General features: G+C 38.2%; 1 protein-coding gene and 1 pseudogene across 2 annotated transcripts; both read left to right on the top strand.

The window, feature by feature from the left end:
* Positions 1 to 564: 564 nt before the first annotated feature.
* LOC109239970 (mitochondrial import inner membrane translocase subunit TIM22-4-like) lies at positions 565 to 10,025 on the top strand. 2 transcript variants are annotated; one of them, XM_019406585.1, is made up of 6 exons: positions 565 to 805; positions 3,473 to 3,516; positions 3,607 to 3,773; positions 4,284 to 4,474; positions 4,648 to 4,720; positions 9,659 to 10,025. In XM_019406585.1, the coding sequence occupies exons 3-6, from the start codon at positions 3,614 to 3,616 to the stop codon at positions 9,742 to 9,744; spliced, it is 510 nt and encodes a 169-aa protein (XP_019262130.1). In that variant the 5' UTR covers positions 565 to 805; positions 3,473 to 3,516; positions 3,607 to 3,613; the 3' UTR covers positions 9,745 to 10,025. The 2 variants fall into 2 exon arrangements, with proteins under 2 accessions (XP_019262130.1, XP_019262129.1); XM_019406584.1 differs by lacking the exon at positions 3,473 to 3,516 and having other exon boundaries at positions 566 to 805.
* LOC109239969 lies at positions 835 to 3,352 on the top strand (annotated as a pseudogene).
* Positions 10,026 to 16,113: the final 6,088 nt, after the last annotated feature.

Raw genomic sequence — 16,113 nt, 5'->3', positions numbered from 1 at the left:
CTAATCCACAAGCTAATTACTATAATTTTCTTTTGGACTGGTGAATCTTGTAATATTATTATAATTTGACGAATTATAGTGGCTAATACTTGTGTTATTAGCAATTGATATTAAAATATCAGGTTATGGTTTTAGGATAGTGTATTATGTAGTTCATTATAAAAATAATAATTTTGTGCCAAACTTATTTATGTTCAGGACTATGGTTTGTGATAATGATAATGAATGGTATCGATGAAGGTTCTGCATATACATGATTAGAAAGTTTGTTTGTTTGGTATTGTTGGGTATTTTTAATATTTTTTAGAACTTATGGGTATAGTCACATTTCATGTTTTTTTCAAAAAAAAAAATAGTGAAATGTGTTTTGGAAAAGTATGTCCAAACAGATTTTATCTTCAAATTAAACTTCACCCATATCAGGTTTTTTATAATAAATTTGAAAATTTATGGCCAAACGCTAGCTTAGTCTGAAGTTTGTCAAAATGACTAAATTTTAAATAGTTTGAAATTTTATAGGCGTACTGAGACGAAAAAAAAGGGCACGCTACAAGTGGCTACTTGGTGTCAACCTCCAGCAGCTCCAAAGTCCAAACCATTAACCCATTTGAAGCTACCCGTTTAAACGCGCCATAGAACTAAACCTACACAACCGCCGGTTGCCGCCCATACCAGCCACCTCCTTCTTTCACGTTCGCCCATTTTCTGTCACATGTGAAATTTGTTCATTAAAGTGAGCAGCAGATGCGGAGGTAAAATTTGAAAAGTGAAACATTGGCGGCAACTTTACTAAACTCACCAAAAGGTAAGTTATTTTCGTTGCTTTTAAATTTATTCATCAATTTCTAATGTTATATGATCTATATTTCTTTTGTATTTTTCTACGGAACAAAAAAAGTTAATGTTGATGATAACAAAAATGGGGTTCTGGTAAGTTTTTATTTGTTGCAAATTAAGTTTTGAGCTAAGAGCTAGCGAAGAGAGTAGGTAGTTGAAGCCACAGGAGCCTATGTGTTGTTTGGAAAAGAAACTCAAGCTGAATCATCTCAGTTTTCCTATTATCTTCACACACACCACCTGTTTGATGGAATTCCCAACGGGTTTCTCTTGAACAAGCTAACTTTTTGAGTACTCTGGGAACAATTTCAATGAAGTGGTTTGTACTGGAATTCTCATTGAGGGGGCTATCCTTTCTTGTATATTGAGGTTTGTGCACGCCTGTCCTAATTTTTGGTAAACAAGTACCTACCCTTTGTATAATATCTGGTTATTTTGGTAATGAGTGTTGGGACTTCACTTCTAGACATGTACATGAAAATAGTGAACGGCGAAGATGGGCAGAGAGTGTTTGATGAGATGGAGCACGAGAAAGTTGCGACTTTGGACTTTGTTGCTTTCAGATTGTTCGGGCAATGAGCTGGTTGATTGAGCTTTACAAGTGTTCCATATGGCGTCAATTGGAAGAATTAAGCCTAACACGTTTACTTTCACTACAGTTCTTGGAGTTTGGCTGATAAACGTGCATTTGAATAAGGAATTCAAGTGCATATTGTGGTCATCGGATGTGCTTTATACGTGTATAACATTCCTGGGAATTCTTGATTAGATTGTATTTGAAGTCCGGGATGGTCAAAGGGGCTACAACTGTATTTGGAAGTATGGCAATAGGAGTGAAAATGGCCTGGTAAGTGATAGCTGGTCTTGTGACTAATGGCTCTATGCTGAAGCACTTAAGTTGTTCCACATGATGAGACTTGTAGCTCTAAGGTCACGTTACAAAGATCAGGTAATATTTAGACCATAATATTAGAATGTCACTCATGGTCTCTTACACTAAGTGTGGGAAATTGATGATACCTTCATGTTGTTCTCTATTATGTTATATGTATAGATTTTTGTATGGGTCTCTACTATGCATAGATTTAGTAATGTTGTTTTTTGGATGGACAAAGTTACTCGAGACAAAAAATACTAGGTGATTTCTTCCTATCTGTCTAAGCTTTGATGGACAAAGTTACTAGATACCTGTGATGATGGAAGGTAGCATGTACCTAGTATAGTTGAGATGCGCAAAAGCTTACCTGGACACCACAATTATCAAAATGTGCAGAATAAATTCTGGGCTTAAGTGAGCAATGATCTACTTTATCAAATGAAAAAAAGGGACGGTATTAGACCAAATGGTTTCACTTATTCAACTATTTTTGCAGCTCATCCCTCTATTTCGTTGTTCAAAGCGCATGAAGAAGTCCTAAAAACCAAGTACCAGGGCTCACCTACAATAGGAAATGCTTCATTAGACGTGCATATGAAAACAGTAAATACTGGTGAGGCTGCAAAAGTTTTTTGATGAAATTGATGAGGACATTATTTCATGGTCTGCTATGATGTCCTGGTTATGCGCAGAGAGGACACACTCAAGGTGCTGTTAATGTTTTCCGGAAATTAGCCAAAAGTGGGTTCAGGCCAAATCAGTTTACCTTCCATGGCATCAGTGGAGCAAGGAAAACACTATCATGCAAACTCAATAAATCAGGTTGAATAATGCCTTACGCGGGAGCATTACCCTGGTGACTATCTACACTAAAAGGGGGAACATAGAAAGTGCAAATGAAATTTTCAAGAGACGACAAGAAAGAGACTTAGTTTCTGCATTTGAGGAAATGCAGAAAAAAGTGGACAATATAACTTCCATCAGAGTTATTTTGCCTGTACTCATGCAGGACTGCAATGAAGGTCAAAATATTTTGACATGGTGGTTAACGACTTTTATATGGAGATGTACTCGTGCATGGTAGACTTGTATAGGCGAGCTGGTATGCTGGATTTAGCGATGGCTCTCATCAATGAAATGCCGTTTCCTGCTGGTGCAATTGTATGGCATACTCTCCTGGCAGCAAGCAGAATTCACAGCAATGTAGAGCTTGGGAAACTTGCAGCAGAGAATCTCATTTCCCTTCAGCCTCATGGCTCAACAACATATGTCCTAGTAACTGGAAATTGGAAAGAGGGAGCAAAAGTACGAAAACTAATAACTGTGGAACAGTTAAAAAAGAAATTGGATGTAGCTGGATTGAGATTAAGAACAAGACGCAATCATTCATCGAGCCTGATGTTTCACATCTCTTAGCTGATGAGATATGCATGAAACTTGAAGATTAAGTGTTCGATTGAAGGACACAGGATATCAACTGGCAAATTCTGTTCTTCATGATGTGGAAGAACTCTGGATATAAGCCACTTCCACCATTCGTATTGTTTGTTCTCCTTGTTACTCACACTTTGTCCTTACGATATTGTAGTAGTTTGAACTTAGGAAAACCTGCAACTCTCAACTGTATTGTAACTTGTAAGGTTGAAAGGTATATATATATATATATATATATATATATATATATATATATATATATATATATATATATTTTGATAAGTTATGAGTTAAAAATAAGATTCATAACTTTCTTTTGTTCAGCTGATGATGATATTTATCTAAAGACCATGAAAGTTGCAACTTCAGTGAGTTCTAATCTCAGCTCTTGGGAGGAGAAATTTTTGATGAGGGGCTCAATTTTTTTTTCATAAACTAATTACACATCTTTTTATCAGAGCTGATATGAGCGATCCGGCAAGTGAATCAAATGACACACATTCAAGCTCTCAAGAAGCTCAGAAGCCCCAGATTGAGCCTATTCGGATGCCTACAGTGGAGGAAATAAGGGGCCAAGACATTTGGAATAACTGTGCAGTTCGTAGTGTTGTTAGCGGAGTCATGGGTATGTTTTTATACAACACAAGGCACGGTGGATTTGTCTCCTAGTTGAATTAATTTTTGTGTCTTATTGTTGAGTGTTTTCCTTAATGGATGGAATGTCCAGAATGTCATTCTTGCAATACCTTAATTAATGGATGACAATAGTTCATCTTATCGAAAACAATGGATGACTATAATTCTATGTGTGATGTCATAATTATGTTACAAGACTCGAGAGGTAATCCCAGAGACATTTTAAACTTCATCCTGTTGCTATGGCTGATAGTCTCTTGTACTCCTTTAGTTGGAATAGAGAATGAGAAAGCCTGATTCCAGCTAGCTTACAGCTTCTATCAAGTATCAACTGATACTGTTATTTAATAGAGTCTGTTTTCAGATCCTCTATTTGTGTCAAATTATATTAATATCTTTCTGGTAGTTTTCTTAAAACACTATCTTTGTGGTTGTTAATGGCCTTTGCTGTGGATTACTTCTTCGGTTCATTTATTGACGCATTGTTTTTGTTTGATAGGAGGGGGGCTTGGGTTGTTCATGGGTCTGTTTCTAGGGGCACTGGATAACCCAATAATGCAAGAGGAAATGACAACAAGGCAACAACTTGTATACCAAGCAAAGCAGATGGGTCGGAGGAGTTGGAGTTCCTGCAAGACTTTTGCTGTTATGGGTTTGGTTTTCTCTGCTGCTGAGTGTGTCGTTGAGAAGGTACTTTTGATCCTTAGAGAGGATAACCATATGAAGTTCTGCAGCTCTCATTCTACAAAATCCTCTTAATTTTTTGAACCAAGGATGGAAGTCATTTTCACAAATAGAGTCAGATACTTTTCAATTCTAAAACTCAAATGTCATAAGTAATTTTTCTTGTACTATGTTCATAGGCACGGGCAAAGCATGACATGACAAATACAGCAGTTGCAGGGTGTGTAACAGGAGGTACATTATCAGCTAGAGGTAAGATTTGGTACTTTGACCCTGCAAAACATATAAAAAACGAATCTTCAGTAAATATATTTTTATATCTTGCATCCATACTCGATTCATATATTTTTGGTCTAGATAGAGTGACATGGATAGTGAGAATCATATAGAGACAACCAGGGGAGTAGTGTCATACCAAAGAAAGCAGAAGAAGGGATTTCTGTAATTCATACCATGCAAAAAAGAAAGACGAAATCAATTGTTTAATGGAAACTTTTCCACAAAGAAGTTTCAGCTACTTAAAGTTAGAGTGCGTCCAAAAATTCGAGATTTTTAAATGATTGGACCGCATTACTTTATTATAAGCCGCATATAGAAGGCAGGTGTGCAAGGTGAGGTGTTCTACTGATCACGTGGCAGGCGTAAGACCCATGAATTTTTAACTTAAAATATTGGTAAAATAAGAATAATATGTGAGGGCTCCATACAAAGTGGCATGTTTTATTTGGATAGTTTCATATGCGGCATGCTTTACATTTTACAATGGACAACTTAGAGAAATGGGGACTCCAGAGCTGCAACATATGTTTTTTGTGCGAAAAAGAACATGAAGGATATATTCGAGATGATTCAACTATGGCACATGTTTTAGAATATCTTTGGATTTAAGTTGGTCTATGCCTAAAACACTGAAGGAACTGCTTACCTGCTGGAACATCAAGGGCATCGATAAAAAACAAAGGAAGCATGCCTAACCATGCCAGCTTGCATATGGTGGACCGTTTGGAAAGAAAGGACTTTAAAATGTTTTGAGAATAGGAAAGAGCTCATTTGCAAGATCAAGTTAACTGTATTGTTTTGCATTCATTTTGGTGCATACAGGAGTTTAGTGAAGATGCTGATAGATAGCTTCGTAAAATTTAGTAGCTCCATTCTGAATTAAGGAATGTATTCCTTTGCTTTTTGCTACAATCTTAGTGCTGCTTCATCAATAAAATCATACTTTCACGGATAAAGAAAAAAAAAGTACGTGTAAAATGTAAAGTAAAGTATCTCAATGGTAGATAATGTTAAAATTTGTGCAAAACCCAGACTTTGAGGAGTTTATTGCGTGTCATCATTCACCTAATTTGGTTTTAGACAGTAGACTGCATTATAGTGGACCAGATGGGGCAAAGATGGTTGTCAACTTTATCCTATCGGGACCCTATGGAGTCATCATTTTCTCTTTTCTTTTTCCCCGGTTATAGATTTTGACTTTTTTGTGATAGTGAATGCAAAATTTGCTTGAAGAATTGAGCCTTTCTGTTGTATAAGTTACTGCTTGTCTGTGACTGATGAAGCATGTATTTTGGCTGTTTGCTATTTGACTTATTCTTTTTCCAAATTGACATTGTGGTCTCCTTCATTTTAGGCATTTTTATTTTGATAACATTACTAAACCATAAGGCTCGGAGTATTTTATACTGTTTATATATTCTCCTTTCGAAAAATTACACTAGTTCAGGTTTGGCTGCAATACACTAAGCCAGATGGGGAGAAAGATAGTTGACAGTTTTATCTTATCTGGGTCTCTTGTAGCTGACAAGCACATAACTACGTTTTTCAACCCTCATGACCTCCACCATAATTAGAATTCCCATACTAATGAGTGCACTGCAGATAGTTGTTTTCTCCTAAACTAGTTCAGGGAATAGGTTGCAGTATACTGAGCAAGATGGGAAAAGATTGTTGACATTTTTGTCCAATTCGTAATCAGAATCATCTGTCTCTCTCTCCGTCTCTCTTTGTCACGACCCAAATCTCAACATGTCGTGATGGCGCCTATCACGATACTAGGCAAGCCGACAATCACAAAATAGTTACGCATTTTAATTTAAAAGCATGATATATTGAGTTTAACAGTAGATAATGGAAATCTCATAAATAGCCGGAAGGAATAACTGCGACTCAAATACAAAATCCCAAAGATACCGGGTGTCACCGAGTACATGAGCTACTAAGTGCCAACACAGTCTAAATCTCTAATACATATGTCTGACGGATAGAACCGTACAAAATAAAAACCGAAAAGAAGGAGAGTCGAGGTCTGCGGGCCTCAAAGCAGCTACCTAATAGATACTGCTCCGAGTCTAGCAACCACCGAGTCCAGATGTACTTGGATCTGCACACGAGAGTTAGTATGAGTACAATCGACCCAATATACTCAATAAGTAACAAGACTAATATTGGGCTGAAAGCAGTGATGAGCTCAGAATGGTACAGTCCAAATCCCAATAATAACAGTACAAGTATAACAGGGAAATGACAGTAATACTCAGAGAAATTTCATAATCAGTTTGTACACAATACAGAAACGTAGACATTCTTTCAAGTTTAACAGTTTAAGCTCAACACTGATAAAATATGCCAAGTATAACTGATATGAGGAATGTTGCATCTCTATATCTACATGTCAAATGTGCATGTAACATGTAATGCATCACAGTGATAACTCATGTACTCACACTCTCAAAGTACTCAATCTAACTGTCACAACTCTCACTCTTCACACTTCCACTTAACACTGTAAAGTACCTGTGCTCACTGCTGGTATGTGACTCCGGAGGGGCGCATCCTACCCAAACGCTAATATAAAGCCAATATGGCCCGTTGTGGCGTGCAACACGATCCCATAATAATAGATAAAGCCTATAAGGCCTGCTAAGGCACACCCCAATCCATATAATAATATATATAAAGCCAAGAAGGCCTGCTGCAGCGTGCAGCCCGATCCACAACCTCACTCACAACACGGATCTCAGGCCCCAACTTAGTCATCAATCTCTCCGGTCTCTCGGGCTTACAAATCTCATGCCAATCAGCCCAAACAATGATACATGATGTAACAATAAATAACAACAGAGACTGAGATATGATATGCAAATGATGGATGTGACCGAGTACATAATTGCAATTTTAGCAATTAATTCAACAGCAAAAATAACCTCAATGGGTCCCAACAGAAGAATCATATAGCCTAAACATAATTTCTAATATGGATTGCAGCTCAATTACTCTAACACGTAGGGATTACATAAATAGCAACAAGGTTTGATAACTACACAGTGCCACAGAAACAACGAGTCACAATTATCACAGTACACGCCACATGCCCGTCACTTAACATGTGCATCACCTGAACACCAACTACATAACATGTATTTCAGGGATTCATACCCTCAGATCCAAATTTAGAGGTGTTACTTACACTTACCTCAAACCGCGCAAATCTCTACCCCAAGAAGCCCTTGCCTCGCGAATCGGCCTCCGAACGACTCGAATCTAGCCACAAACAATTTAATACAATCAATACAAGCTATATGAATCAATCCCATACGATAAAGCTAAGTTCTTTAACCAAAGTCAAAAAGTCAACCTCGGGCCCACGTCTCGGGATCCAACAAAATTTACAAAATCCGAACACACATTCAACAATGAATCCAACCATACGAAAATCATCCAATTCAACCATAAATCGCCTTTCAAATCCCTAAAGTTCGATCTATGAAGTTTCACAAATTTTTTTCAAATTTTTCCAACTAAAAATACTAATTACATGACAAAAACAACGATAGATTCACATATAATAGCCAAATCCCCATTAGAATCACTTACCCCAATGATTTCCTTGGTAATCCCTCTAAAAATTGCCACAAACCTAGCTCTGTAGGTCAAAAGATGAAGAATGAAAAACCCTCGAACTCACTATTTCTGCCCAGCGATTTTCACTTTTCTGGACCAACAACAGCTTCTGTGGCTCCGCACCTGCGGAAAATCCATTGTAGGTGCGGCTTCAGCTCAAGCCCGACAACCTCCGCTTCTGCGGTCCAAAAAGCGCATCTGCGCTCCCGCTTCTGCGGGCAAAGAGCGCTTCTGTGCACACGCACTTGCGGACAAAGTCCGCTTCTGCGCCCCCAGGCCATCTTGGCCAATTCCGCTTCTGCGACCTCCCTTCCGCAGAAGCGACTCCGCTCCTGCTGATCTCCTCTTGTATATGCGACCAGCAGTCCGTATCTCACCTCCGCATCTGCGCAATTCTAACCGCACCTCCGGCCCATTTCTCACAGATATGGTTGCACCAGACCTGATCACACCAGCTCTAATACAAGTCCAAAATTCGATCCGTTTTCAACCCGAATCACACCTGGGGCCCCATCCAAACATACCAACAAGTCCTAAAATATCATACTAATTTAGTCGATGCATCAAGTCACATCAAACAACATCAGAAATACGAATCGTACCCCAATTCAAGCCTAATGAAAGTAATAGATTTTCAACTTCTACAATCGATGCCGAAACCTATCACACCAACTTCGATTGACCTCAAATTTTGCACACAAGTCATAAATGACACAATGGACCTATTCCAACTTTTGGAACCAAAATCCGAGCCCGGTAACCACAAAGTCAACTCCCAAACTTTCATTTTTTCAACTTTCGGCAATTCAAGCAAAAATTAGCTACGGACCTCCAAATCAATATTCGGACACACTAAGTCCAAAATCACCATATGAAGCTATCTGAACCACCAAAACTGTATTCCCGAGTCACTTACACATAAGTCAACATCTGGTCAACTATTACAACTTAGGCTTCCAACCTTGGGACTAAGTGCCCTAATTCATTCCGAAACATACCTGGGATCAAACCAACCACCCTGGCAAGTTACATAACAACAAACGAACATAAAATAGGCAATAAATTGGGGAATGGGGCTACGATACTTAAAACGATCGTCGGGGTCGTTACACTCTATCTGTTGTGGTTTCACTTTTGATGGTACCGTAGTATTAAGTCTGTTTTGGGCTGCTTATATTATGGCGTATATGTGGCTGATGAACCAAGTAATTGGACTGCTTGCAATTTGACTTATAATTTCTTTCAAGCATCTCTTTTTATTTGTACTACAATCCCATTTCGTTTCAGGTGGACCAAAAGCTGCGTGTGCAGGTTGTGCTGGCTTTGCTACATTTTCAGTTTTGATAGAGAAGTTCTTGGATAGATATCACTAATCCAAGTAAGTAGACAATATGGGTCATTCCTCAGCCTGTGACAATGGAAGTTACACCAACCTACATATATTTATAATATGATCACTTTATTTTTGCCCCCAAAACCACGAGCTTAGGGATGAGCAGTGTTGTAAACATGCCACCAACTTTATACGTCATTTTTACCTTCTGTGCACTCCTTGAATTCTTGCTGGTCCCAGAACTGGGAAAATGTAGCATTTATTTAGACACATTTAAGACATTTTTGTTTAATAATAGTTAGGTTTATGTCCCGTTTGTACTGTATGTATACTTTCTTTTACTCTCCAGTGAAAAATGCTACTCCCTCCGGTAGTGATTTTTTAGATGTTTTCACACAGATTAAGAAATCCACCTTTTAACATTAATTAGCAATGAAATTGACCATGTTAACCTTTACTATCTTTTCACATAAACACTCCTAACACATACTCCAACACTATTTACTCCAATGGCAATCTAGGAAAAAAATAATTAATTCATTCTTGAAATCTGGAAAAATCACATATTTTGGACCACAAAAAAAGGGCGAAGAAATCACTTATTTTGGACCGGAGGGAGTAGCTTCTTAGCTAGTCAATTTAGCCATTAGAAGGTGGGAAAACAATATAATGGTTGTGGGATTATTAGGTATGGCTAATGTTTGGAATTTCTATTAGTCGTTAGTTCAGTTTTGACGAGCGCGAAAGGTAAGTATAAGGCTTCTTATACTCTGAGCAAGCACAAGGAGCTAGTGTGCCAACTGGTTGTATTCCTATGTATGTTCAACTCTGCAGTCCCTGTAGTTCCTATAAGTTAAAAGCTTTTAAACGAGAATACTAGATTGATATGAACTGCCTGTGGTACTTTTATTTTCTAGTAATACCAATTGTTCCTGAGCATGCATGGCGGATAGCTCAAGGTATACGACATACCATTACCAAGGGTGTAGCGGGTACCTTCTGAAATTAGTTGAGGTGTGCGCAAAGTTGGCCTAGACACCATATTATAAACCAAAATAAAAATAAAAATGAGTGCCCCATTTATCAATGCGTTAGTCCTTAAAACTTAAGCCATCGTAGTTGCCTCGGGGCATTTAGAGATTGCGACTAAATTTAGTCAAAACATAGCCGCCTAAGACATTAGTTAAGACAGATCCTTTCTTATTGATATCCACTTCTATCGCCTCGACTTCTCACTTTTAATGTAAGAAATTCATTAAAGAAAGCTGATATGAAGAAAATATCGTTAAGTATATGATGTGCTCATCCTTGCCTCTGTTGAAGCAAATTTTGTCAGGCTTCCATGATCATTTCAATAATATATGTGCATGAATATTAGTTACCCAACCGTTTTTTGAACATCAAATGAGAGATCTGTAGTTCTGTACCCACCACGCGGCGTTATTCCTTTTATTTTTCTTTTCTAGCTATATGGACAAATCATGTGTTCATAGAAGGGAATCTTACATAAATGTCCTAAATAAGCCTAACCTACCAACCTCTAGCCATTAATCATAAACTTACCAAAATTAGCCAAATACATATAAAAGTTGAAAACCCAAATAAATGAGGTTCTTTCTCTCCAAGAATCACACACAAAGATCTCCTTTCATATTTTTAAGCGTGATTGGCAACATTAGATGCAAGACGGAAAGGAAATTTCATGGATGAGATAGCAAATAAGGTGATGAAATACAAAAAAATATAGATATAATATTCCAAAAATCTAAGCAAAAAAGATCCTTTTTCAATGGGTATGGTTGAAATTCATTGAAAACACATAGATGAGTCAATGTACAAAATTTGAGGAAGATTTGAGGTGATTTGGAATGATTTGGCATCAAAATTCGTAGTTAAAATCGAGTTCAAAACATTCTTCTACGACACATTTATCGCGCATGTATCTCATACAGAGGATGTTCATGGTTCGGTTTGGATCGGTTTTTCCCTAAAAAGAAACCAAACCAAGTAAGTCGGTTTTTCAAATATTAGAACCAAACCAAACCAATTAAGTCGGTTTTTCCTTGACTTGGTTTATGTCGGGTTTTGTCGATTTTTCGGTTTTTTCGGTTATTTGTCGGTTTTTTCTTAAATATAAGACATACATTACCAAACACATATTCCGACGATCACATTTTCAGCGTAACACTATCAAATCAATTGCCCTTTGAGAAATCTATTATTTACCAAGATATATTGATGATAATTGAATCAAATACTGATGAATAATTTAAGGACTCAATTAAAAACATATTATTTTTAACACGAAATGGATTTTTACACTTAAAAAAAGAAAATTACCAATCAAACTAGAATGTAAAGGTAAAGAACTATACTAAAAGTGCAAACTATTAACATTTAACTTTTGAAACTTTGTATAAAAATATACATATATATATAGGTGTAATAATAAATTTGAAATAACTACTCCTATAGTCGGTTTGGTTCGGTTTTTTTCTGATTAAAACCAAAACCAAACCAAATTTGATCAGTTTTTAAAATTCAAATTTAAAACCAAACCAAACCAAAAAGTATCATTTTTTTTGGTCGGTTTGGTTTGGTTTTCGGTTTGGTACGGATTTTTGGGTTTTTATGAACACCCTATTAACACAGGTGTACATGGATATACATGTGATACACATTTGATACAAATATGATACATATGTGATACACAAATGATACATAGTGTGATACACATATTTTTTTTTCATGTTCATATTCTACTAGAATTTTCAATTCAAACCACCTCAAAACTCCACCAAATCATCCAAAACTGAGATTCAAGCTCCTTAAGATGTACCCAATCTATTCTAATAACATTCACTCAAAAGAAAGCAAAAATTTGACCTTTTGTTGGCTACAAATAGCTAATTGGCTAATATTGGTAATATTTGGCGAAGATTAGTAATATTTTTTGAATTGACCAATTTTTATAATAAGTTACTTCTAAATGGACATAGCTAGTAGTTTCCGTTCATTGAATGCCTCTAAGCTATATACTTAGATCTAATCACCAATGATATTCTTCAACTATCTTTTTCACCATTCTTGATATTCTTCAACTATCTTTTTCACCATTCTTTCTTTTACAATTTTTGACGTTATATACAAATTAACTCTTCAAGCTTGTAAAAGTTGTAGATTTTGTAGTTGCAATTTTTATTTGTTAAGATGGATTAGTTTGAAATGTATTGCTTGTATATATCCTATGCTTCCTCAGATAAACATCTTAATTTCTCCGACATAAACAAGGGGGAGAATCAAGGCGAATTTTCTCAAACACAGAAACTAGTGGCTGAAAAAACGTGAGGAGAATTTTAAAATTGAGATGTTAGATAGTAAAAAATCAATGAATGCAGACAAAAAAGGATTGCTCAAGTGGTGAAAACTCTCCACATCCAACTCAAAGGTTCTGAGTTCGACTCAGAAAGGGAGCTAAGTAGGGAGCTCCTAGGGAGAATTTAAAAAATATAAAATAAAACATTCACCTAGGAGAGAATTGTCAACCTAGCTATTATCCATTCAAGTACAAGTACTTATTTTCTACATTTTGTTCATCTTGAAGCTGAAGGGTTAACATTTTGGATCCACAAGCACTTATCAGTTGCTCTATTAATTGGTAATCAGACTTTTTGCAAATTTCTTACTATCCCTCTTATCCCATGACATCAAATTGACAAATCCATTCTATTGGTTATTGTTTACCTTCAAAATCGGATAACGATTGAATTTATACGCGATTTTAAGAATACGTGATATAACTTGATACACATTGAGAAAATGGATTAAAATTGAAATTAATGATAAGAAAATGAGCGCAACCACACAAATTGAACAGTCTTAGCCTTGAAGGTTGTTCACCCTCGAGTCAAGAAATGCCTCAATTGATGACAGAACAGATTAACAAGATAATAAGAACTAGATCAATATATTGCTTTTTTCATGCGTGTTACAATGTGTATTACAATTAATCAGACCCTCTTTCTATAGTAGGGGAGTCCTACTTTAGATACAATTTCACAAAAGGTAAGTAATCTCATGATTTCCTAATTATTCGGTCATTTGATACGTGCCGAGATTTTCGCCGTGATATCCGACCGATTACGGATATTTCGGCCTTCCGTTATTCGGTCCGATAATGTTTCCTTGAGCTAGGTCGGAGTTGGGGTCGGTTCCGGAGCTACGGGCTCGATGGTCTTGAAGACGCATGCTCTAACTTCATACCCTTGTTCGATATAATCCGGCGTCGATCTTTAACCCATCACGTTTCAGCCCCGGTCTGTCATGTAATAGATGAGCCCAGTTTCGACTGTATACAAATAGTCTCCTCATTTTTGGGAGAGTAAACGATGAGAAACAATATGAGCACTAGATCTTCGTCTCGATTCTTTGCGCCAGAAACGACAAAGCTGACGAAACGTCTCGTCAGCCACGTCTTTAAAGGCATTTAATATTCGTCAGTTGCTGGTCGGCTATTACGGGTTTTGAACCGTTATTTGCATACTATAAATACCCAAACTTTCATTCATTCAAACTTTATGTTTAAACTTCTTCTACTCATGTTCTTAAAAAAAACCTTTACGTTTTCTAGTACTTGCATCAGATTTCTTGAGGCTTTTGCAAGAATTTCTGCTTATCTTCATTCCAAAACATTAAGCGCGACCTTTTAACTCCTCTTCTTCATCTCTATCAAAGAAAAATGGCGGAAACTTCTAAGACAGTGCCGCAAAAGGAGACTGCCTCTTCATCACGACCTGCCGTCGACGGTACTGCGGTGGAACCACACCCTAAAGAATTTGTTCTTGGAGGGTGTTTGACCGCTACTGATTTCAAGGCCGAAAAAGCTTCTTCGGTACCGGGTCGATGCGAGCCGGTCTCGAGATATATATGTTTGATCACCGATGATCTCCTCTCCAAGATCAAAGAGGATTGCAACTGGGCCGATAAACATGTGGTGGTACCTTCGCCTAAGGAAGTATACTACCCACGTGGAGGAGTTTTTAAGTGTTTACACTTACCCCCCCTTAGGACCGGTCATCATTGCCTTCTGCAAGAGGTACGAGGTGACCCTCGATCAAATTCATCCCTCCTTCTGGAGGATAGCGATTCTCCTCCGCTTTTTTGTAAACAAAATCGAGGGGTGTCCCTTCACCCTCGATCATCTCATGCGTCTGTCAGCCCCGACTCTATCGAGGGGGATTAATTAAACTTGCTCACCGGGCCAGTAGGGCCCCATTCTTGAGTATAGATGAGGATCAGGATCGAGGCTGGATGGGCCGACTCGTTCGAGTGAAGACCTCAGACTTAATCCCGGCCAAGAATATGCCATTTTCCGAGAAATAGAACATGAAATGTAAGTATAATTCTGCCTTAAGGATTTTGTTTATTGTTTCTCCCTTTTCCTCCCTTATTATCGATGTTTTGTGGTGCAAGCATTGCTCGAATGCCGAATGCGTTCCTTGACTCAAGGAGTGGATCGAGGACCTCGCGCAGAAACCTTATTCTGAGTGCGCCTGGTGCGAGCTGTCGAAGGGCCGGTGGGAGGCCCGTTCCCATGGTAAGTTTTCTTTTTTCGATTCAATAATATTTAATTTCTTCCTCGTGCTGTTGAGTTCTCATTTATTCCATTTTCTTTTGTAGGTCTCCCCAAGGATGTTGTTATGAGGCCTCCATACGGTGACGAGGATGTGCCTTTCGAGTCCCCTGCTCCGAGGCAGGGTGATGAGAAGAAAAGGAAGAGGGCTCTGAGTTCTCCAAACTCGGAAAAGAAAAAACCAAAGAGGAGGCTGGCACGTAAACCCAAGGAAAGCACCGGCGCTCTACCCTTGGACTTAATCCACCGGCTAAGGGACTAGTCCGAAGAAGAGGAAGAGAAATCCAAGCTGGTGGCCCGCGTGCGGTAAGGTGTCGTGATGCGAGAGGCCTCCAAACTGGCGGGTGTTGAAACTGAATCGTCTCGACTTGGGGAGTTCGATGAGAGAGCTTTAGCTGAAGCTCCCAAACTAGAAAGGGCAAGGCCACTCCGCCTCGAGATGGGGAGGCCGATAATGAGATCGTAGCCGGTTCTTCTCGGACAGCGGATAATGCTCTGAAGGGAATACTCGGAGTAATAGACCTCTCTAGTTCGCCATTATTATTTTTTGAGTCTATGATTGCCGATGCTCAGGCGCTGAAAGAACGGTCCACCAAAAAGCCACAAGGGGTGGTAGACCCCATTAACAACTTCTTTGACATCGTAGACTCTATCGCTACAGAGGATGTCATCAGGTTGGGTGATATACCGGTGCCGAGGAAGATTCCATCGAGTGGACCTGCCTCGAGTCCGAGACTAGTCAACCAGTTCCTAGCCCCGAGTCTGAATCCTGACCGG

The sequence above is a fragment of the Nicotiana attenuata genome, unplaced genomic scaffold, assembly GCF_001879085.1.
Source record: "Nicotiana attenuata strain UT unplaced genomic scaffold, NIATTr2, whole genome shotgun sequence".
In the NCBI taxonomy this organism is placed as follows: domain Eukaryota; kingdom Viridiplantae; phylum Streptophyta; class Magnoliopsida; order Solanales; family Solanaceae; genus Nicotiana; species Nicotiana attenuata.
This window is presented reverse-complemented; position numbering and strand designations above follow the sequence as displayed.

Bases quoted from the DNA above. Each gene is read 5' to 3' on its own strand.
- LOC109239970 (XM_019406585.1), top strand. From the start codon at position 3,614: ATGAGCGATCCGGCAAGTGAATCAAATGACACACATTCAAGCTCTCAA. The intron at 3,774-4,283 runs GTATGTTTTTAT...TTTGTTTGATAG, and splicing joins TGTTGTTAGCGGAGTCATGG to GAGGGGGGCTTGGGTTGTTC. The intron at 4,475-4,647 runs GTACTTTTGATC...CTATGTTCATAG, and splicing joins CTGAGTGTGTCGTTGAGAAG to GCACGGGCAAAGCATGACAT.